This window comes from Heteronotia binoei, chromosome 2, assembly GCF_032191835.1.
Source record: "Heteronotia binoei isolate CCM8104 ecotype False Entrance Well chromosome 2, APGP_CSIRO_Hbin_v1, whole genome shotgun sequence".
NCBI classification, from domain to species: domain Eukaryota; kingdom Metazoa; phylum Chordata; class Lepidosauria; order Squamata; family Gekkonidae; genus Heteronotia; species Heteronotia binoei.
Genome location: NC_083224.1, coordinates 142,667,701 through 142,689,372, shown reverse-complemented (window position 1 = coordinate 142,689,372; position 21,672 = coordinate 142,667,701). Strand labels below are relative to the sequence as shown.

The following is a 21,672-nucleotide window of genomic DNA, read 5'->3' as shown; positions in this document are numbered from 1 at the left end:
AATTTTGGGAAAGGGGGGACTGCCCGTGGGGTGGGGTGGGGCAGAGCTGTGGAGGCCCCCTAGATTTAGAGGCCCTGGGCTTCAACCTACATAGCCTATACATAAATCCAGCACTGCCTAAAATGATGTAGATAAAATGGTAAAAAGCAGAAAATAAAATGTTTACAAGATAAAATGCCTTCATTAAATGCTTGGGTAAAATCCTGCTTGTTTACACAATCATCCCCTTGGAATTTCCCAACCCAGAATTGGCAAATGGCAACCCTACCCAATGGGAAGGCTGGGAGGAGAAGGGGGGAAGGTCAGTTTTTATTGTGTCTGTGTTATTTCTAGGTTGCCCATACCCTCGAATTAAATACTCTAGTCTTTTATTATACATCATCAGCCAAGAATGTTCAGAAAATCACAAATAGTGTCTTTGCATGAATGACAGGCTCAGATGCTATTTTAAACTGAAGAGAATGGAGTATCATTGAGTCCACAGTCCACTGAATATTCTCCGTAGTCCTCGAATGTACATAAAACTGATGCATTTCTTTTCGAAAGATACCACCTACCGTAGTACCTGATTTCAGACCGAAAGGGAAAACAAGGTTAGGGACAGTGGCTACACCGGAAGCTTTTGAGCATGCTTTCTCCTTGATAGGTTCATAATTTGATTCCCCCTCCCCCCGAAATTTTCGCTTTTCCTATAGCGTCGCTTTATCTAATGTGCGAGTGAGTCATCAAGTCCAATCTTTAGCACCGTTTTCTTTTTTTTTAAATGAACGCAAAGTAAGGGCAAAGGAAGTCTTCATTTGCTACTACTGAGCATGCTCGATGATAAAGCGAGCACTCTCAGTAAAGGGAAACTGTGGAGACTCGGAGGTCAGGACGTTGCTTCTGGTGTTGCCAGGCAGGCTGCTTTGGCACTGAAAGGCGCTCGATGCGGCGGGGACTGATTGAAGGGCGGTAATGGAGGTAGGCGAGGTAACGTTGCTTATTGTTTCTTTGGAAAGAATGACAGGAAGTGGTATTGTAAGGGGAGAGGAACTGGAGGTGGGGATAGGGGCGAGCGTGAGCGGTGCTTAGTTTCTGTCTCCCAGACTTGCCTACAGTTACAGAAAACTGGTCTTTGAAGCCTCTGAAGTGTTTGTCGGTGCTCAGTACTCCTTGCAGACTCCCGTATGCATTAAGTCTCAGAATCTGTTGTAAATATCTTGCTACAATGCTGGTGCCTGAAGAACATTAACAAAGAGGGAGTGTGCAACCATGTGCAGAGTTGTTTTTTTAATAAGCACCTACGAGGAACTTTCGTCTCCCTTTCCGGGATCGGGAATTAGAGTAAAGGCCTAGTAATTTTTGTTTTATCAGCTTATTCCACCATTTCATGTACTCGAGGTAGAGTAACAATAAGGTGGTTGACAGGGGTTGAAGAGACTTGGTTTCCACATTATTGTGATGTTCTCTCATAAGCTTGGACCAGAAGGTAAACAGGTGAGAATCACTTTTCCTTGCTTTAAGCTCTTTAATAATAAGATATATTGCAGGGCATTCGCTTTAGTAATTTAAAGCCTTAGCCCTGTCCTTGGCACTGCAAATAGGGCTAAACCTCTTGGCTTTAATTAAATCCTGTGGAGAAGATAGGAATGAACTGTCCAGTGTTCTGAGGAAGTGCCAGAGAATTAAGACATCATACTGATGAAGTGAATATAGAGAGGTGTTAGCAGCTGGCTTCTCTATAGAAATTCCCGTTATAGTGCTTGGCCCAGTATCTTCAGATATTCACTGGATCCATTTGGGATACTGTATACGTATGTTGGATGGAAAATGTTTACTTTTTTTGCCTTGTGTGTTATCTTCCTCCATGATTCAATCTGAATTGGAGTTAATTTGACAACTTTATTTTCAGTGCAAAGGCCCCCTAAGCTATTTCAGAGGTAAAAGTGCTGTAAGCTTGTGCAAAGTCCTTTTTGCACTTTCCCCCTCAATAACACACAAATGGCAGCCTCCACCTGAGTCTTGAAGGCAGAGATTCCTGATTAGAGGCTTAGAAGCTTCAGCCTTAATAATGTGCAGTTAGTAATTAATAGTTGATTCTCATCTGTGTAGTTTCCTTAGTACTGTTTCATCTTGAAGCCAGGTTTTGGGTAAAAAATAAACTGGAAATACAGTATTACTAAAGGTGTATTCTTAGGGAAGGTTGTCAAATGATAACAATGTAGTTGAGGCAGTTATTCTTTAAACTAGGACACGTCACCATAGGATTCTTGTTTTATTCTGCTGCTGTAGACCCATCTGTTCTGAACATTCGGGTTATAAATTATATGCAGTAAACAAACACATTTAGTTTTCACTTATTTTCAGCAAGTTACAGGTATGCTGTTTTGATTATACAATGCTTTCTGCAATATGGAAATAATCTGCCATTGTCATGCTTTCTTATACCATTTACAAGGTCAATATTTTTTAAGTTTATTATAAAACATTTCACTTTTCTTGTCCTCTTTCCTCCAAAATATTCTATACAAATGGTGACTTGAGTTTACCTAGGTTTTTTTAAATGTTTGGAGTGATGTTATGGTCCTGATTTGCCACCTGAAGAGAATGATCATGATTTGTTTTTTACAGAAAGAATTTGTGTGACCCTACTGCAATTTGTGGCTTCCCTGCCTCTTCTTTTCAGTACCCCACACCTGGGAGTTTTCTTTCTAGTGGAAAAATTAGAAACTTCTTTTTAGAAATCTTTTTCTTTAAAGACATAGTCAAAGTTTATTGCATGGAAAGCATTAGAACAGGGGTGGCCAGCCGTAGCTATCCAGATGTTTTTTTGCCTACAACTCCCATCAGTCCCAGCCAGCATGGCCAATGGCTGGGGCTGATGGGAGTTGTAGGCAAAAAACATCTGGTGAGCTACCGTTGGCCACCCCTGCATTAGAAGATAACTCATACCTATATTTTAGATATACAATGTATTTTCACTGATATGTTGTGTGAATGATGTTGGCAACAATTAATATGCTATAATGAGTTTGATATTAAACCATTCAGTATTTTCAGTGTTACAATGCTTGATATACAAATATGAAGATAGAACTATTGTAACTATATATTTTCAGTTTTGCTTGTTGAAAGCTTAGACATTTATATTTACTTAGATACGGCATATAGTATTCATTTACTTTAGGCCAGGGATGTCAGACATGTGGCCCAGGGGCCAAATTAGGTCCCCAGAGAGCTCCTATCAGGCCCCCGAGCAATTGGCTGTTGTCAGCATCCTTCTCCCTTTCTCTTGTTTCCTTTTGCATCACAGCTTGCTCTGCCAAGCTTGCTAAATTGCATGGGAGCTACAGAACAAAGCCTCTATTTTCTCCATAGGCTGAGGCTCCTCCCTTGGGAAGGAAGCGGGGGGGGGGAGGAAAAGCTTGCTTTGCTAGGCTCTCTCAATCACATAGCAGAGCTACTGAGCCAAGTCTCTCTTCCTTCTGTTGGCTTAGGCTCGTCCCCCTCTTGGTCCCCTGGGGAGGGAGGGAAAGAGCAAGAGCTTCCTTTGCCCAGTTTCCTGGATCATGTGGAGATGTAAAGAAAGCACCTTTAAGATTAAAAAAAAAATGCTAAGTTTTAAAAAAAAATCTTTGTGTTTGTGTCCTTTATAAAGCATATAACTCTCCTACCTGGCATTACATTTTATGACCCGGCCCTACAAGGTCTCATTTATGTTGGATCTGTCCCTCATAACAAATGAGCTCAACACCCCTGTTTTAGGCATACTCTACCTCTCCCCGCAGAGGGAGTACCAAAGTGCTTTACATCATTCTCCTCTACTCCATTTTATCCTCACAACAATCCCGTGATGTAGGTTTGGCTGAGATTCTTTGACTGGCCCAAGATCACTCAGCAAGCTTTTGTAGCAAAGTGGGGATTCAGAATTGGATCTAACCACTATATCATCTCTACCCCACTCCATGTCATGACATGAACTACTTTTCTGTTTCAGAAGCAGATTGTCATTAAATATTAGCCAGGGTTATGTGTTAGAAAACCATGTCTAAAGTTGCTTTTGGCTAGCAAACTAGTGGTTCAGTTTGTTTGGATTCTGTTCAGTGTTTCTTAATTTTAGGAATCAAAGAGGCATGCAGTTTTTTATTTCAGGGGAAGCAGAAAAGACTGTATTTAGTTATTAAATCTTGTGGTTCAGGTTTTAAGAAAGATCATTCCAAGGCAACCAACATAGAAAATATTTACGTAAGTAGTCCAAATGAAGATGGGGGCACTTCAGATAACCATGTAAAAAGCTCGAAGTGTTAATGTGAAGTGTAACAGCTTAAATAGCTTTTCCTTACCAGGAGAAAAAGTCATTTTCATTTGCATGAACCATTTGAACAAACCACTCATTTAAATTTTTGTAAAGTTGGATGAGCCCTGATATAGACAACCCAGGCTAGCCCACTCTCATCAGATCTCAGAAGCTAAGTAGTCAGATGCGAGATATCCAAGGAATACCAAAGTCGTGACACCAAGGCAGGCAATGGCAAACTACGGTACCTTTGAACATCTCTTGCCTTGGAAATCCCATGAAAATCAGCTGTGACTTGACAACACTTTCCATCACCAAAGTTGGATGATTATACAAGTTCATTCAAATTTGCACAGAGTGGTAAAGAGTTTGATCCCGGCAGAAGCTGGGTTCAAGTAGCCTGCTCAAGGTTGACTCAGCCTTCCATTCTTCTGAGGTCAGTAAAATGAGTACCCAGCTTGCTGGGGGGAAAGTGTAGATGACTGGGGAAGGCAATGGCAAACCACCCCGTAAAAAGTCTGCCGTGAAAACATTGATGATGTCACAATGCTGGTGCTTACACAGGGGGACTGTTAGAGTATTTTGCACGCAGCAGAAGAGCTGAAGGAGAGGGACAGGCAAAAACACAGGAATTAATAGACAAGAGAAACAGATGTATTCAATGGTAGATATATTTACCAGTGATAGTATCCAATATTCAGAGTCGTTGCCAGGCCAAGGTCATACACAGTAATCAGTACACACTTCAGTAGATAACAGTATACAGCAGTAAGTATACACAGCACGATCCAAGCACAGTAGCCTAGGATCCAACACCAGCAGTGTCTGCTGCCACCCAGACAGTGGGCCGCACAGTACCCACAATCCTTACAGGCAGACTGAGCAGGCTCACTGAGCTTCCCTAAGTACACGTACCAATTATGCAAGGTTGCATCAGCTCTGTGAGTCAGCACAAAGCCTAATTACAGGTGAGGTCATCCCACCTTACCTCAGTAACAGGTAACAGCTGGATCATGATGCAGCATGACTCAGCATGACATTGCAGAAACAACATTACTATTACTAAGATGGAGTCAGTCAGCCATTTTAGGACTGAGTTCCAACAGGGACTACCTTTACCTTTTTTAAAATTAGCTTAGGGAGTTACTAGTGATTTTCAGTCTATGTTCTGGGAGCTGCCAGGTTTTCTTCAATTAAAATATCACTAATGGAAAACACACATCCTTTAAAGTATGCTTGTATTCCGCTGATCTTCAGCTGCAGTGTGCCATTTGAGTACACTCCACAGTGCATCCTTAGTTCATACAGCTGGCCTGCTCAGCATGCTGCATAAACCCTAATCCATGTCTCTGCAGTGCTCTGACTCATATTCAGGAGTTCCTTATAAAATAGATTGATGTGGGAAGATTTCCTGAATGTCAGAACTTTAAAAACCACTGGTTTGGTTAAATCAATATGTGCTTAAGAGGGGTGTGTGTCAAGGATTGTGTGATGCAACACCATGAAAACAAGATTGCACTGAAAGATGTTAAGGGAGTCTATATATTGTTTACAAGCCAGTGATATAGGCAATTTGAATTAAGTGACTAACATCCCTGCTTGAATTTTTCATAGGTATAATTAGTATCCACATTCTCTTCTTGATCCCCAGCCCATTTGGTTGTATTATATTTGAAGAAAATATGATAGCTAAAAATAGTGAGGCTATTAGACAATTTCTCCTAGATACTTAGCTAAAAAAAAGCTGATTAAGAGTCCATAGTGGCTGAAAAACCAAATGCCTACATCCATCGGGAGAGATGACTGCATGAAAATGTGGGAACCTGTGAAGTATAGGTTTTGTTATTATGAACTGCATAATTCTGATGCAAAGTTTGCTTACTAAGATTCTGGGGGAGAATAAGGACTAAAATGAAATCAATATTTTATAAGCTTCCAGAATGCGTAAGGAAAGAACCTTTGAAGGAAAACTGGAGTTCATACAACAGACTTGTGAATCAACACCGGGCCAAGATGAAAGAGCTGTTGCCATGCCTTAAAAGAAAATCCCAGGATAACACTCTGGAAGGAAGAATGAATGAAAGTGAAACAAAATGGTATGCCTAAAGTTTGGTTGGTGATGGGGAGAATGAACATTAATAAGTTAGGCATTTTGCTCTAGTGTTATCTATATATTGTTACTATCCATAGATATACATAATATAGTGCCCACTTATCTCAAAGCACTGAAGCTGTTTTAAAAAATGGGTTTAACTTTTAAATTGTTTTTAATTTTTTTGTCAAAAAGAGACATGTTTATATGCAATGTTTTGCGACAATATGTTAAGAGATTTATATTTAGAGATTTATAACCAATCTCAAGTCTTGCACAGTTTAGTAAAACAAGCCTCTTTTGTCTCAAATGTTAGTAGGAAAAATTGACTATTTAATTTAGAACTAATGTCAATGTCTTGTTTTTGATGAAAACGTAGTATACCTTAGCTTTCAGAGAAATTCTTAAAATCCTGTATATATGTTAACTGTTCAAGTCACTGCAATTGTGCGGGATAGAAAAACCATTATTCATAGGATTTGCTTTCTTTTTTATATCATTGTAAAAGCTTAAAGTTTCTTTGTTGTTCAGTCGCACAGTTGAGTCCGACTCTTTGTGACCCCACGGACAAAGTCACCCCAGGTCCTCCTGTCTTCCACCATCCTCCGAAGTCTGCTCAAATCCGTGTTTGTTACATCAGCCATCTCATCTTTTGCCGTCCCCTTCTTCTTTTGCCTTCTGTCTTTCCCAGCATCAGGATCTTCTCCAGGAAGTGCTCCCTTCTCATTTGGTGGCCAAAGTATTTGAGCTTCAGCTTCAGCATCTGACCTTCCAGGGAACAGTCTGGATTGATTTCCCTGAGGATTGACTGATTGGATCTTCTTGCAGTCCAAGAAGATCCAATCAGTCTCCAGCACCACATCTCAAAAACATCTATTCTTCTGCGCTTGGCCTTTCTTATGGTCCAGCTCTCACAGCCATATATTACCACTGGGAATACCATTGCTTTGACTAGACGGACTTTTGTTGGCAGGGTGATGTCTCTACTTTTTATTATTACTTCCCAGGTTCGCCATAGCTATCCTCTTTTAATTTCATGGCTACAGTCACCATCTGCAGTGATCTTGGACCCCAGAAATGTGAAGTCTGTCACAACTTCCATGTCTTCCCCTTCTATATGCCAAGGTGTGCTGAGGCCAGATGCCATGATCTTAGTTTTTTTGATGTTGAGTTTCAAGCCTACTTTTGTGCTCTCCTCTTTCATCCTCAACAATAGGTTCTTTAGGTCCTCCTCACTTTTTGCCATTAGAGTGGTATCATCTGCATATCTGAGGTTGTTGATGTTTTTCCCGGCAATCTTAATTTCGGCTTGTGCTTCATCCAGGCCAACATTCCACATGATGTACTCTGCATATAAATTAAATAAGCAGGGTGACAATATACATCCTTGTCAGACTCCTTTTCCTATTCTAAACCAATCAGTTGTTCCATATCCCGTTCTGACAGTTGCTTCTTGACCCTTATACAGGTTTCTCAGGAGACAGGTGAGGTGGTCTGGTGCTCCCATCTCTTTAAGGACTTGCCACAGTTTGTTATGATCCACACTAGCAAAGGCTTTAGCGTAGTCAATGAAACAGAAATAGACGTTTTTCTGATACTCCCTTGCTTTCTCCATAATGTTTCTGATACTCCCGTGCTTTCTCCATAATCCAGCGAATGTTTGCAATTTGATCTCTAGTTCCTCTACCTCTCTGAAACTAGCAGTGTGTTAAATGCTCTGTCCTGTGTGCAGTTAATGCTTTACAGGGGCTGGGAGCCAGAATGCATAGGCTTTGCTTCTGCTGTCATGTACTGAAGAGGCTAGTTAATTGGTTGCTTAGTGAAAAGGATAACTTTGTTCTCTTCAGCACTCATTGAGTCGAAGATGAAAACATAATTTGAGAAAGAGTTTAAAAATTAATTCATTGTTTATTAACTGAATTCATAAGATGATTGGTTTGATTTATTAGCATAGTCAAGGTCATGGGTGTTATAAGAATGGCTGCATAGGAAGAATAGTATTTGTTTAATTATGCTAGAAGGATTGAGAAGAGTGTTGCTTTTAAGATGTGCCTGCAGTCCAGACAATGTGTATTTTCTGAACATAAAGCACAGTTTGTAATGAAACCTGCATTTAGACTGTTGTGTCACAGTTGCACCCACTCTGGAAACCCTAACTGGCTGCTACCTTTGTGTTTGTTTAGTTAGTACATTGTTATTCTATCCTTCCTTGAAGGAGCAGCATGCATAATTTATCCCCATATCTGTTTTAACTGCACAACAACCTTATGAGATAAGTTAGACTGAGAGGGAGTTACTGGCTCAAGGTGTGCTTTGTGGCAGAGTAAAAGTTTGAGCCTGGGTCTTCATCACCCTAGTATGACACACTAACTTCCATGCATGCCGGCTTAACCCTGCATCCAAAAACCATACAAAAAGCTACATCTATCTTCCCATTTAATGTTTTCTCAAGTGTTTTCTGTGTCTAATACGTGGAGCTGTTCTAAATGACAGAATGGTTTAAGTTCAGTTCAGACTTTTATTGGCATAAAAGCAATAATGATTCACAATCAAAAATAGGTACAAAGGCTTGAAGTATAGTAAGAACAATACATAAAGCAATAATTAAAATGGCAGCCAATAATACTTATCAAGAGTAGACACCCAGCAATTAAAATACAGTAGTATGCTTAGATTTAATTTTATAGGCTTCTAAGAAATTCGCAACACATGTAGTAATGTGTGGATTAACATCTAAAAAGTAGGTTAGATGTATTGTGTTGGAGATATTCTGCTAAAAATTGTCTACGTTGTGAGGCCAGGAAAGGACATTCTAAAATAATATGGGATATAGAATCAAGGACTCCTAATTCACATGGATATAATCTATTTTGGAGAGGTATTTATCTAAACCTACCAAAGAGAACTGTTGATGGGAAGGCATTTAAACGTGCCAGAATAAAAGTCCAACGATAGAATGGGGAATCTAAAGTAAAAAAATAATGGGGTGTCTTCCCATGTCTTTGAAGTATACCTAGATTGGCTGCAGAGCAAACAGGGGGATGTGAGGGGAACACTTTTTGGTGTTCGTGATCCATAAGCCTTAGTTGGATTGTTCTTAAAATATATGGTTCGTCACATAAGAAAAGAGTGTCCACCTCAATACCAAGTTTTTGTAGTTTGTGGGTAAATTTAGAGAGCCAAGTAATGCTGTACCTTTCATCAGGTAGTATAGTAAACTTCCTGAATCCGCAGAACGGTTTAAATTCTTAATTTATTCAGGCAGAACATACTGAACTATCATAGTGTGGTGGTGGTATCTTCAGTTGATAATAGAATAGCAGGTATAAGATATTGGGAAGTTGCCTCCAGTGAGAGTAGACTACGCTGGGTGAAAAGGTCTAATTATTTGGAGGCAGCTTCATATATGTATATCCCTTAGTTTAAAATAAAATGTTGTTATACAATTTCAAAAGAATAGATTAACCTTGTGAGTATGATTTTTATCCGTAGGTTGCAAGAAGATGCTATTAATGAAAATATAACTTTTCGGAAAAAGTTTCAAGAAGCAGAACTTGCAGTTGGTTCAGCTGAAATGTTTCTGCCATCATTTAAGGAAACCCTTGATAGAATTACAAAAGTAAGTTGAATTATGTCAAATGGATATCTTTAATAAACATATGCAATGTAGCCAATATTGATAGCTACTCTAAATGCAGTTATATTTGTCAGCTGTAGTGTACAAGATTTGAAACAGATCCAAGTGGGCAGCCATGTTGTTCTGAAGCAGTAGAACAAAGCAGGAATCAAGTGTCACCTTAAGATCAATGAATTTTTATTCAGAACGTAAGCTTTCATGCGTTCTCTTAAGCGCACTTCATCAGACGAGGGAATTGGGTATTGTGAGCTGAAATACAAGCAGTCTGGCAGACTAACTGGTCACATGGTCACATAAAGCAGTGTGGCTAGGCCATTTGGTCTGGATAGCCATAAAAGGTAATAACATTCTCTGTCAAATTTGCAAAAACACCATTTGTATTTCAGCTCACAATACCTGATTCCCTCCTCTGATGAAGTGTGCTTAAGCAATTGCACGAAAGCTTACATTCTGAATAAAAATTGGTTGGTCTTAAAGGTGCTACTTGATTTAAGATTTGAAACAGTACACTTGATATTCCTCTGTATGGTGAATTACACATAAGTTGCAATTTAGGTTTCAGTTATGTGTACTGAATTTACGTGTCTTAATACAGTAAAGCATACGGTACTCTCTGTTTTACATCTTTACAACGATATAAATCTCCTTACAAAACATAATATCTTGCCCCTTTTGCAACTTTGTGAGCAACTTGTTCCATTGCACACAGCTAATACAACGGCTGGAAACAGTGGATTAGTTCAGATGTAACACAAAACCATGGCATATTTTAACTGGTTAATTTGTGAAACCAGGATTGAATTCACAAACAATCATTCAATCCTGGTTTATCTTGACAAATCTTGGTTGTATCTCTGTTGTCCTTTTCTGTGCCTTTCATGCAAACACCTGGCTGCTATTCCAAGGGCCATTGCAACACCCATGGAATGGCAAAGCTTTGCTGGATAAATGTCATTTATCATTAGTCTAGCAGAAGGTGAACTCTCTTGACACAGAAAGCAACCACTGCTTCATGCTCTCTTAATCATCTAAGCTTTTCAGATGATTTTCCTCACTCCAGATTGGAAAAATACACCTCACACGTAGTCAGAGGTGTTCAGCAGGCCCTTTCTTCACAAGATTTCATTCCAAAGTTGCTAGCATTATTTCATGTTCTTCAGCTGAAGTTTACCTTTCACTCTGCCCATGAAGGCCATGCGTCAAACAACACACTATGATTCCTAACTGGCAGGGTCCAGACCCAGGTTACTTTCCCTGCTGCCACACAATAGTTGTGAAGAATTGTGTTTTAAAAGTGTATGGGGGCCCAGTCTGGCTTGGGACCATAGCATGGACGAGGAGAGAGTGCCGCCTTCTACTCAGGACTTTCAGTCTAGGATAACGGTGTGTGCCCATGAAGCTTCAAAAGGGGCAAATAGCTCTCCTCCCAGGCTTTTACAGGAAATCCTATATGTAGTTTGGACATCATGAGAAGCAATGCACTTCCCAGATAGGAGGCAGTGTATACTTTGGTTTCATATCTTCTCCTTCTCTTTGACACTGAATCACGTAACATTTCCTTTGGTTGCTGCTTGTAAAGATAGAGAAAGGTAGCATTGTAAAGATGGAGAAAGGCAGATTTTAAGAGAGGGCAGAGATGGAGGGAGATTGCTAGAAGCAAGTTGTTAAAGCAGGACAGTTTTGATTTTGGGCCAATTTTGCCAGGCATTTCTTTAGTATGAGAAGTGTGAAAAAATACAATACATGGTTCTTTCTGTATATATTATGAATATTTGGTGAACAAACCACTTTCAGACCATAGTTTGAGGTAAGTAAATTTCCTGTCATTACTGGGAAGGACTGAATCTTCTAATTAAACTGTGACTTTGTTTATGATGCCTGAACTGACCCATTGTGTTTTGTGTCTTTTGCACTGTGCATTACAGTATGGGTGTAATATTATAATTAATACTATTAATAAGAATTGTTATTTTTAATAATAAATTCAGTTTCTACAGTGCCTCTCCTGTGAGTCACAGCTCAGAGAAATATACAAAAGTGAAAACAAAATTAATACATAATTTCATAATTAAATGCAGTAAAATACATTAGTTAAAAGCAATAGGCACATTAGTTAAACTAATTAGATGGCACTAAACTTCAGTTGTGCCCTTGTGTTGTGGGAGAGGAGAAGATCAGAATAACAGCCAGGCAAAAGACTGGAGTGCATGTCAGATGGAAACTGTCACTTTCTTCATCCAAACCCTGGCGGAACATCTCTGTCTTGGAACTGCATTAAGTCCTGCAGGACATCGATGTTGTTCAACAGAGTTCCACCAGTCTAGAGCCAAGGCAGAAAAGGCCTTGGCCCTGGTCAACGACAGCCAGATGTCTCTCAGGCCAGGGACCACCTGTAGGTTCTTATTTGTTGAGCATAGGGCTCCTTGGGTGGGTATACAAGGAGAAGCGGTCCCAAAGATACGTGGATTCCAGACCATTTAGGGCCTTAAAGGTTGACATCAGAACCTTGAATCTGATCTGGTAACTCCACTGGAAGCTAGTGCAGCCCCCTAAGGACCCTGGCTGCTGCGTAAGAGCTATCCCACCTCCATTCCTCCAGCTTTTTCTTCCTAATGTTTCCCTGAACATGAAAAGGTTATACTTCTGGTTGTATGCTTACATTTGTGGGAGGGCATGGAAACCCAAGGGTTATATGCTGCCTTGGGTGTGTGTGTAAGTCAATCCTGATTAACAGTGCTCCGATAATTTCCAAGAAGGAGTGATAGGCTGCCAGTTACACCCTTGTATGAAAATAAACAGCCTTTCTGTACCTCCTCAAATTATGTGAAATGCTATGGGCAATGCAGAGTACCAACAGTGGTACTCTAATATGTGCTGCTTCCACAAGGGATAATTAAATTGTGTCCTACAGTGGTAAGTGGATTAGAGGCAGGCAGAGCAAACATTCATACATTCCTGCCCACCGCACCACTCTCTTCTTGCTCCACCACTTCTCATCCCCTTCCCACTTATTGCATCAGCACAAAAGTGCTGGGAAAAGGATCTTGTCAGGTCCTCCACAGCCCAGCAATCTCGCTTTCCCTTCCTTTGCTGAGAGGTAGCTCACAAGTGAGTCATTCCTCATGTGTTGTAGAGTAAAAGCAATGTTAAAGAGCTGAAGGGAAAAATAGAACTTGGTGATTAGCTATGGGCTGCACTTTCACCTAGAGCAGGGGTGTCAAATGGCTGGCCCACAGGCCAGATCCATCCCCCAGAGGGGTTCTGTGTGGCTCAGTATGGTCTGCTTCCTTCTCCCTCTTTCCTGCTTCTGTCATTGCCATTTTGTTTCTCTCCGTGGGATTGAGGCAGCCAAGCAAAGCAGCCTCTCCTCGCTCTTCCCCTCTTCCCCCTTCCTTGGACGAGGAACCTCAGCCAATGGAAGAGCTTGGCTCTGTAGCTCTGCTGTGTGATTGAGAGAGCCTGGCACAGCTAGAACTCTCTAAATCAAAACTCAAGCAGAGCTACAGAGCCAAGCTCCTCCATTGGTTGAGGCTCCTCTTCCCTCCCTCCCTCCCTTTCCCTTGGGGAAGAGAGAGACACTGCTTTGCTTACTGCCTCAGTCCCACAGGAGAAATATAAAAAGCCAACACAGTAAGACAGACCAATACAGTTTTATTCAAGTAAGAGATTTTAGCCTTGGTGCTCCCCTCTCCCCTCCCCCTCCTGATTTTGCCAGGGCTTTCCTGGATGCACCTGGGTTCCCTCCTCCTTTTTACTGTAATTATGCCCTTATCAGCACCAGCGCTAGAGTGCTGGCACAAGGCTGGCGCCCCTGCTGTAGCTCCACCTCCTGCGCTGCATCTGTGGTTCAAGCTTCAGCTTAGCACAGATGCAGCGAGGGAGGCAGAGCTACAGCATCCGGCAGTGGAGCATGCTGTGCGAATTGCACTGCCACCGGCCGAACTCATAAATTTCCTTCACCAGGGACCCTCTCTCCCAGGCTGTGTTCCAGCCAGCCGCCTAAGACTGCCTAATGGACGCTTCAGCCGTGGCCCTCATGATCCAGTAGGAAAGTAATGTGAACTGTTTAGATAAGGAATAACAAGAAGCCAGTGAGGTGGAGACTGGGGATTTTGAATTTAGGCTTCTCAAATAGTAGGCTGATACTGACCATTATACATTGCTGCCTCTCTATTCTTGCACTGCCTCATTGTAATGTAATATTTTGTATGATTTTTGCATTTCTGCATATTTAAGTGACTGTTATAGTTTGCTTTCCAATTACTTCAGCTTTTTAAAAGTGACACTGGCTTAGTGGAAAAAATCGTGTATGCAAAATGATTTAACTGTAATTTAATATTTTGCCAGGCTTGTTACATTTCTGCATCAGATATGCTAAAGATTTCTATGCAAGCGGATTTACTGGTAAAGGAGCTAGAAGCTCTCAAAAATATGAAGGGATGGTTACAGCAGCTACTTAGAACAAGCAAGGAAAAAGAAGTAAGAGGATGGACAAAAAAACCCATGGTTTACTATGCTTCTTTGGTTGCTCTTGAGCCCTTCATTCTCAGTTTAACCTATCTTGCAGGGTGCTTATGAGGATAAAATAAAGGAGAAGGGCAGAATAAAAATACATTAAAAGAAACCAGGACCAAGAATAGTGCTGAAAAACGCTCTTTTTGATACTTTGGAAATCCTATTTCCAGGCAAAAGTGATCACCCAGAGAATAGTTTGTATGTACTAGCCTGCTTCTTTCAGGATCAAGGAAAAGCAAGTTTCCAAAGTTTGTTCTCCTCTTTCTTTCCCCCTATGCTTTAAGAACACAAACAGCAGCACAGGAATTGCTCATAAGTAGATTGGCTTGCATTTGGGCATGCTAGCTTCCTGGTTTTTGCGGCAGGCTGCAGGCCTTCCTCACAAATATATATGACAAATAATTGAGCAGGCAGAAGCCTTTTTTCTGCAGTAGATCTTTTTGCCAAGAAGCACTCCAACCAGCTGGGGAAAGCAACAAGCTGGAAGTCTCCCACCTCCATAATTAGAATCTTGGGAGGAATGTCTTTTTCCTCAATGGCAAATCCATAGGTAAAATCCATACAGATATTGTGTCTAGCAATGGGCTGGAGCATCAAAAAAAATCCTGCAGTCCAGGACCCGACACACTGTGCTGTTGTTCTTCTACTTGTGAATTTGTCTAATTAACAGTTGGGAATATTCAGCTTCTAGAGAAAATAGCCATGGGTCTTCTGAATTCTTGCACTGTGTGATGTTCAAAGTCCAGCTCCTAGAGTTTTGGGATATAATCTCATGTTCCAGCAGTATAAAGCCTCCTCTCCCAGTGCAGACTCCCACTTTACCCTTCATGGTCCTGCTTTGAAAATCTTGAGAGTATGTGTTCTCCCAGAGCAATGTTTCAGGAAGTTCAGTGGGCTGCCACAAGAGGTGAAAAGTAGGAATGTTCTGAGTGAGTATTGGATCTTATCTGTTGCTGCAATCTTTTTAGCAAAAGTAACATATGGAAAGGGCTTATATCCTATTTTAAAAAATTAAATAGGGTTGCAATTATCTTAAAAGAAAAAAATATGTTAATAGAATAACCATAGTTGGCCTTAGGGTTGCCAAGTCCAATTCAAGAAATATCTGGGGACTTTGGGGGTGGAGCCAGGAGACTTTGGGGGTGGAGCCAGGAGACATTAGGGGTGGAGCCAAGATCAAGGCTGTGATAAGCATAATTGAACTCCAAAGGGAGTTCTGGCCATCACATTTAAAGAGATGCCACACCTTTTCAATTCCTTCCTTCCATAGGAAATAATGAAGGATAGGGGCACCTTCTTTTGGGTCTCATAGAATTGGACCCCCTGGTCCAATCCTTTTGAAACTTGGAGGGCATTTTGGGGAGAGGCACTAGATGCTATACTGAAAATTTGGTGCCTCTACCACAAAAAACAGCCCCCCCCCCCAGAGCCCCAGATACCCGTGGATCAATTCTCCATGATTTTCTATGGGAATAAATCTCCATAGGAAATAATAGAGTTCCCAGCAGAAGAAGACGACTGCAGATTTATACCCTGCCCTTTTCTCTGAATCATCCAGAGCGGCTTACAATCTCCTATATCGTCCCTGTGAGGTGGGTGGGGCTGAGAGGGCTCTCACAGCAGCTGCCCTTTCAAGGACAACTCCTACGAGAGCTCTGGCTGACCCAAGGCCATTCCAGCAGCTGCAAGTGGAGGAGTGGGGAATCAAACCCGGTTCTCCCAGATAAGAGTACGCACACTTAACCACTACACCAAACTGGCAGACATTTCCCTCCCCTCCCCCTTTCTGACGACCCTAAAGCTGGGGGAGGGTCTCCAAACCAGGGGATCCCCTGCCCCCTCTTGGGGATTGGCAACCCTAGTTGGCCTTCACTTCACATTCCATTTTCTGTTACTTGGCATTTGTCAGAATAGAGTTTTTCCCCCTTTGCCCACAACTGTTGATCAGTAGTACACTTATTTAAGACATATAGTGGGAAACGCTGTTGTCACAGAACGTAAGTTTAATTATTACCTTGTGTGGAATAATAAGTGGTATTCAATTAGATTTGTTACATTTCTGATTTTGTAGATAACCAGTAAACAGCTTCAAGAATTGACAAAGAAGTTAACTGAAAGTGAAAGCGAAGCTTTAGTAAGTTCTGTTTTCTGTCAAGGCTTTTGTTTGCTACAGTTCTCTGCCAGAATAGGGCCATTGCAGTGCTATTCCCCCCCCACTCTTCTTTGAGCAAAGTCTAGTCATAATCTTTGACCTCAAGATTCCAATTATAGACCATTAAAATTGCCAGTACAAAGAATAGGTTGCCAGTTCCAGGTTGGCAAATACTTGGGGATTTTGGGGGTGGAGTTTGAGGAGGGTGGGGTTTGGGAAGGTGAGGGACTTCAATAAGGAATAATACCATAGACTCCACCTTCCAAAGCAGGTTTTTCTCCAGGCAAACTAATCATGGTCACCTGGGAATAAATTGCAATAGCGGGAGATATCCAGGTGCAACCTGGAGACTGGCAACCCTAGAAGAGCTTCAGCCAAAGTACTAAGTGAAGTTGTTATTAAAGGAGGAAGGGTGGGGCAACAACATCCTGCACACCTGCCTGCCACAGACTTTTTCTCTTTGGGCTCAGCTGAGTACAAAACAAGTATGCAGCTACAAATCAAGATTTAGGAAGCAGGTCTTCATAACACTAAGCTAAATTCAGTGAATCAAAGGAATGCGATGAAAATAAAAAAGATCAGCAAAGGGAAGAAAATTCTGTGTAAGGAATCTCAAGAGATTTAATCATTTTAATTATTTATAAGTATTTACAGCTAGTTAAAGAAAAGTAAGGCAAATTTAAGAACAAGTTTTGATACCTGGTACATGCTTCAGCCTCTACATCAAAATATTACCAGGGTGATTTCTTAAAATTTACACAACTCAGCAAATAGATTCATTCTTGTTTTAAACAATAGGAACTTGAGGCACAAGGAAGAGTTTGTGTGCTAAGGGGCTGGATTCGGTGATCTGTGGGCTTTTCCCTTTCTCCCACACTCCTTTCCAATTCCAGGAAAGTTGATTTGGAGAGTCACACGACCTGCATGGGCTAGTACCTACGGCAAGGGAGCTGTCCTGTGAAGGAAGTGACATCTCCCCCTCTTTGCTTTTCTGTCAGCACATCTATGCTGATAGAAGAAGTAAGAGGGATAATTTCAGCCCCAACCCCCCTGCCAATTCACTTGACCTCAATTTTTCTACAGTGCTTTTTGAGAGAGTCTAAGGATCCTCAGAACTGGGTAAAAACTTGGATTCTTAAGCATGCTTGCCATGTCTTGTTTTATTATATATGTGCTGGCTATTTGTGGGCTTCTGAACACATGAGCTAGATGAACACAGTAAAAGAAAAAAAATCTCATTCTATTCCTGTACATTAATAGGAGTACACTGTTTAATATTTCCTTGGAAAACCATATTTGACTTTTTTTTTCCTTTGAAGGATCTTAAAAATGAAGTTCTTCAAAAAGAGAGGCTCATTTTAGAGCTTTCTGCTCAACTTCAGCAAGAGAAAGTAAGTTAATAGTAGTCTTTGAATGGATAATTTACCTTGAGTCTCAGCAGCTGTATCCATATAATGTCAAACAAGCTGAAGAATAGAAATTCTCATTTTAGATTCAGCTGTGTAGACTTTACAGTTGTAGAATTTACTATTTATTTTGTGCTTTCTTTTACTTTATATTTTAGGCTGATGTACTAAAAGCATCACACCAGGTGGATTTGGTACAGGTAGTACAAAATCACTTGCAATGCCAGATAGAGAAAAAGGAGGCCGAGAATAACCAACTGAGAGCAAAAATTCAGGTTATGTTTTTGTGTGTGGCTGATTTTACTTCTTTGAGAAGTTCTTTTAACATATGGATGGTTCATAAATTGTTATTTAAGTTGTTCTAAAATGATTTCCATGGGTAAATAATCCTTAATATAGCCAGAGATGGGGCAAATAAGAAGTATGTTTGATGGGTGAAAAGGAGACATGGATGCAGGAAGAAGTTATGGGGGCTCCCAAGGTCATTTCAATTGTCTACGTTGAGATATCTGTCTAGTATAGTCTGTATATCCACATATATCTTAAACAGTTAAAACTGCTGGCACCATGCTGCCACAGAACTGAAAAACAGCATTCATTTGGGTGTATTTATACAGTGTGTTAAAACTGACTTGCTTGTATTTCTGAGAAATAGAACTGCGTCCTGGGGAGAAGTGTTTTGTAATCTTGTTGGCGATTCTGTAGTCGGGGAGGGTGAGGGGGTTGGTAAGAAACTTCTAATGTTATGATGGCGACATCTTGTGATAGCAGCTGAAATAGCAGCTGTATTTTCTGCCTGAGAATTATTATGTTTTGTCAACAAACAGAAATTTTTCTAGTTAAGGCCTTTTACTTGGGTCACCAAGCCAAACACTTCCCACCAGCCATGTATTGTAGCTTGCCAGGTAGTTGTTTGACACTACCACTGCTCCTGCAGTCCTAGGTAGGCAGCAAAACATTTCATTCCTCAAGATTTTTGCAGGTTAACTTACCTGGATGTTTGTTGTGGTTCATAGACTGAGTTGTTGGTAACCATGTTAACTCCCAAGGAAAAAAAGTATAAAATCACTGCGGTATCTCCCTGTCTTCCTCCCCTCCTCCTGCCACCCACACTTGCATTACTGCTTAAAGATGCCTTACAAATGATTACATTTGCAGAGGATGCTTCATTAAAGTAAGTAGATCCTCAGCTTGACTATTGCACAACACTGTTATCAGAAGTGCTTTTTTCTTCTTTGGAAAGAGAAAATAAAAGGAGATAAAAAATAAGGCCAAGGCCTATGGTGCAAAATAAGATAAAAATGTATTTTATTACCCAGTTAAAATTCCGAATAGTTACATTATACTCTTTCTGCAGAATTACTGCAAGTCTAACATTCTCCTGATGAAGCCTGTTGGCAAAATGTTTAGGGAATTGTAGGAATTTTAACTGAGTAATAAAATTTATATATATATATATAGCTTATTTTGCACCACCAGCATTGGCCTTACTTTTTATTTAATTTGTGTGGAAAATCATTATGTTAATTGGCATCTGTTTTGGGATCTCATGGTTATAACCAGTATTTTTCAAGTCCATACAGGAGATGCTATAGATGCTATATGGACTGTGTTATGGAAATATTCTCTGATTCATTACATTTTAGCTGGTGTAAAAGTTGCCTAGTGCAGGTGTGACAATTCAGCATTTTTGTGACAATTCAGCATTTCTGTGACATTCTTGTACTTCAGCTGAACTAAGATGATAAAATTTGGGCACCTCTGTTAAACTAATGTGGTCTAATCTGTCCTTAGAAAACTGCCCAGGAAAGTGAAAATTCATCAGTAAAGATAAAGAGGAATGGAATTTTCCAAGGCGTAGGATCATATTTCAGCTGCAGAGGTGGTGGCCTTAACTTGTCTTGCTGCAGCTCAGGTCAACCTGCTGTGTTGGGTCACATTTCAGTGCTAAATAGACTCTGGACAAGTTCCTCAAACCATTCAAGGAAATGTTTAGCTGTAAGTTTAAGTTGCCTTGGTGAAGTAATTGAGAAAACCCAGATAAAAATTCACTGGATCAAGTCTGAACAATTACTTTGCTGTCATTTAAATCTAATATGTGGGTAAATAAGAGACCTCTGTGTTTATGCATAGTCCCCCTCCCACTCAGAATGTGTAATTTATTATCTTGCAGGTTATAGAAAAGAAAATTACTGAATGGAAGCTACAAGCTGGAGAACAGAAGCAGCAAATTTTGGCTGAAAAGGAAAGAATAAAGGAAAGGAAACCTGCACTGAAAAAAGCAGCCAGTGTTCAGAAACATAGAGCTGAACATTTGGAAGCTGCTGTGGAAAACATAATTTCCAAAATTAAGGAGAAGGTAAGTGGTTGATTAGGAGACTATATTGTTTCAAAATAACAAAGATGTCTATTAATCCTGGTGATTAAGCTAATAGCTGACTGGCAGTAGCAGCTTCATTTATGGCCATATTTCAGTCTCTTTGACCACTTAATAAAAAGTAAATAGTGTCAGAGGATAGCTGTGTTGGTCTGCAGGAAAGCTGAGTTCAGTAGCACCTTTGAGACCAACAAGATTTTTGAGGTATAAGATATTGGGAGGCAAAGCTCCCTTAATCAGAAAGTAAATAGTATACTTCACATAAGTATCAGTTTACCAGCATATGTGTGGTGGTTAAGAAAGGTGTCTGAAAAGGTGAGCTGCTTTTATTCAGGTACTTTGACAAATCTAATCAGAAACTCAGCTGAACTGGCCTTTGGTTGGACTGGTACCGGTCTGTGGCTGAACCCAGGCCGTGGACTGGTACCGGTCCGTGGCTTGTTAGCAACCGGGCTGCGAAGTGAGGCAGAGACCTTTGCCTACTCCTCATTTAAAGACCCCCAAGGGGTCAGGGATGGGGTGTGGGTGTAGCCTGGACAGCAAAAAACCCAGTACCCCCACCAGTCTGTGGAAAAATTGCCTTCCACAAAAATGGTCCTGGTGTCCAAAAGCTTGGGGGCCACTGGGCTAGAGGAAAAATTATGCCATATTCAAAGGCTAAGTAGCCTAGCCAGAAGGCTGTGGCTTTCCAGTAATTTCATTCTGCCATAGTAGTAAGAAGTCATTCTATAAGGCAGCAAGTTCAACCAAAGATTTGGCAGGAGCTAATCCTAAAGCACCATGTATCTGATCATTGCCTAGGTGGGAAGATTGAAAAAACTTTTCTCTGAAAATCTTCCTAATTTTCTTAATGCATTATCCATATTCTAGTTCCCTCTGTGCACACCACACTATGGTCCTGATGTCCTAGTATCATCTGAGAGGACGGGCATCTTGCAGACAGAGCACAAATGAACGCAAGAATTGGGTGCTGGACAAAAATCAGCCTTAAAGATCACACTTTATGACCAACTGTGCCATCTTAAACAGTTACCCTTCTGCCCTCTCTGACAAGTAGACTGATAATGGTGTTACTCAGGATGTATGTTCATGTAAATTTACCCATTTCAGTCTCTTCTTTAATGCTATAAAATGACTTAGGGAAAGCAATAATTTGCTAATCCTTCAAATATAAGAAAGTGATGATATTGGATTTATATCCCGCCCTATACTGAGTC

General features: G+C 40.7%; 1 protein-coding gene across 5 annotated transcripts in view; it reads left to right on the top strand.

Annotated features, from left to right (window-relative positions):
* The first annotated feature begins 747 nt into the window (after positions 1-747).
* ODF2L (outer dense fiber of sperm tails 2 like) overlaps positions 748-21,672 on the top strand; it is a 37,925-nt gene continuing 17,000 nt past the window's right edge. For 2 of the 5 annotated variants that reach the window (XR_009555073.1, XM_060232142.1), the window contains exons 1-8: positions 809-969; positions 6,209-6,372; positions 9,861-9,987; positions 14,353-14,484; positions 16,592-16,654; positions 17,992-18,063; positions 18,237-18,353; positions 20,252-20,437. Coding sequence is in view for 4 of the 5 variants with exons in the window: in XM_060232142.1 (XP_060088125.1) it covers positions 955-969; positions 6,209-6,372; positions 9,861-9,987; positions 14,353-14,484; positions 16,592-16,654; positions 17,992-18,063; positions 18,237-18,353; positions 20,252-20,437 (876 nt within the window). In the remaining variant the exon portion in view is untranslated. Of the gene's footprint in view, positions 970-6,208; positions 6,373-9,860; positions 9,988-14,352; positions 14,485-16,591; positions 16,655-17,991; positions 18,064-18,236; positions 18,354-20,251; positions 20,438-21,672 lie in introns of all 5 variants that reach the window. The other 3 variants (XM_060232139.1, XM_060232141.1, XM_060232140.1) reach the window with 3 other exon arrangements.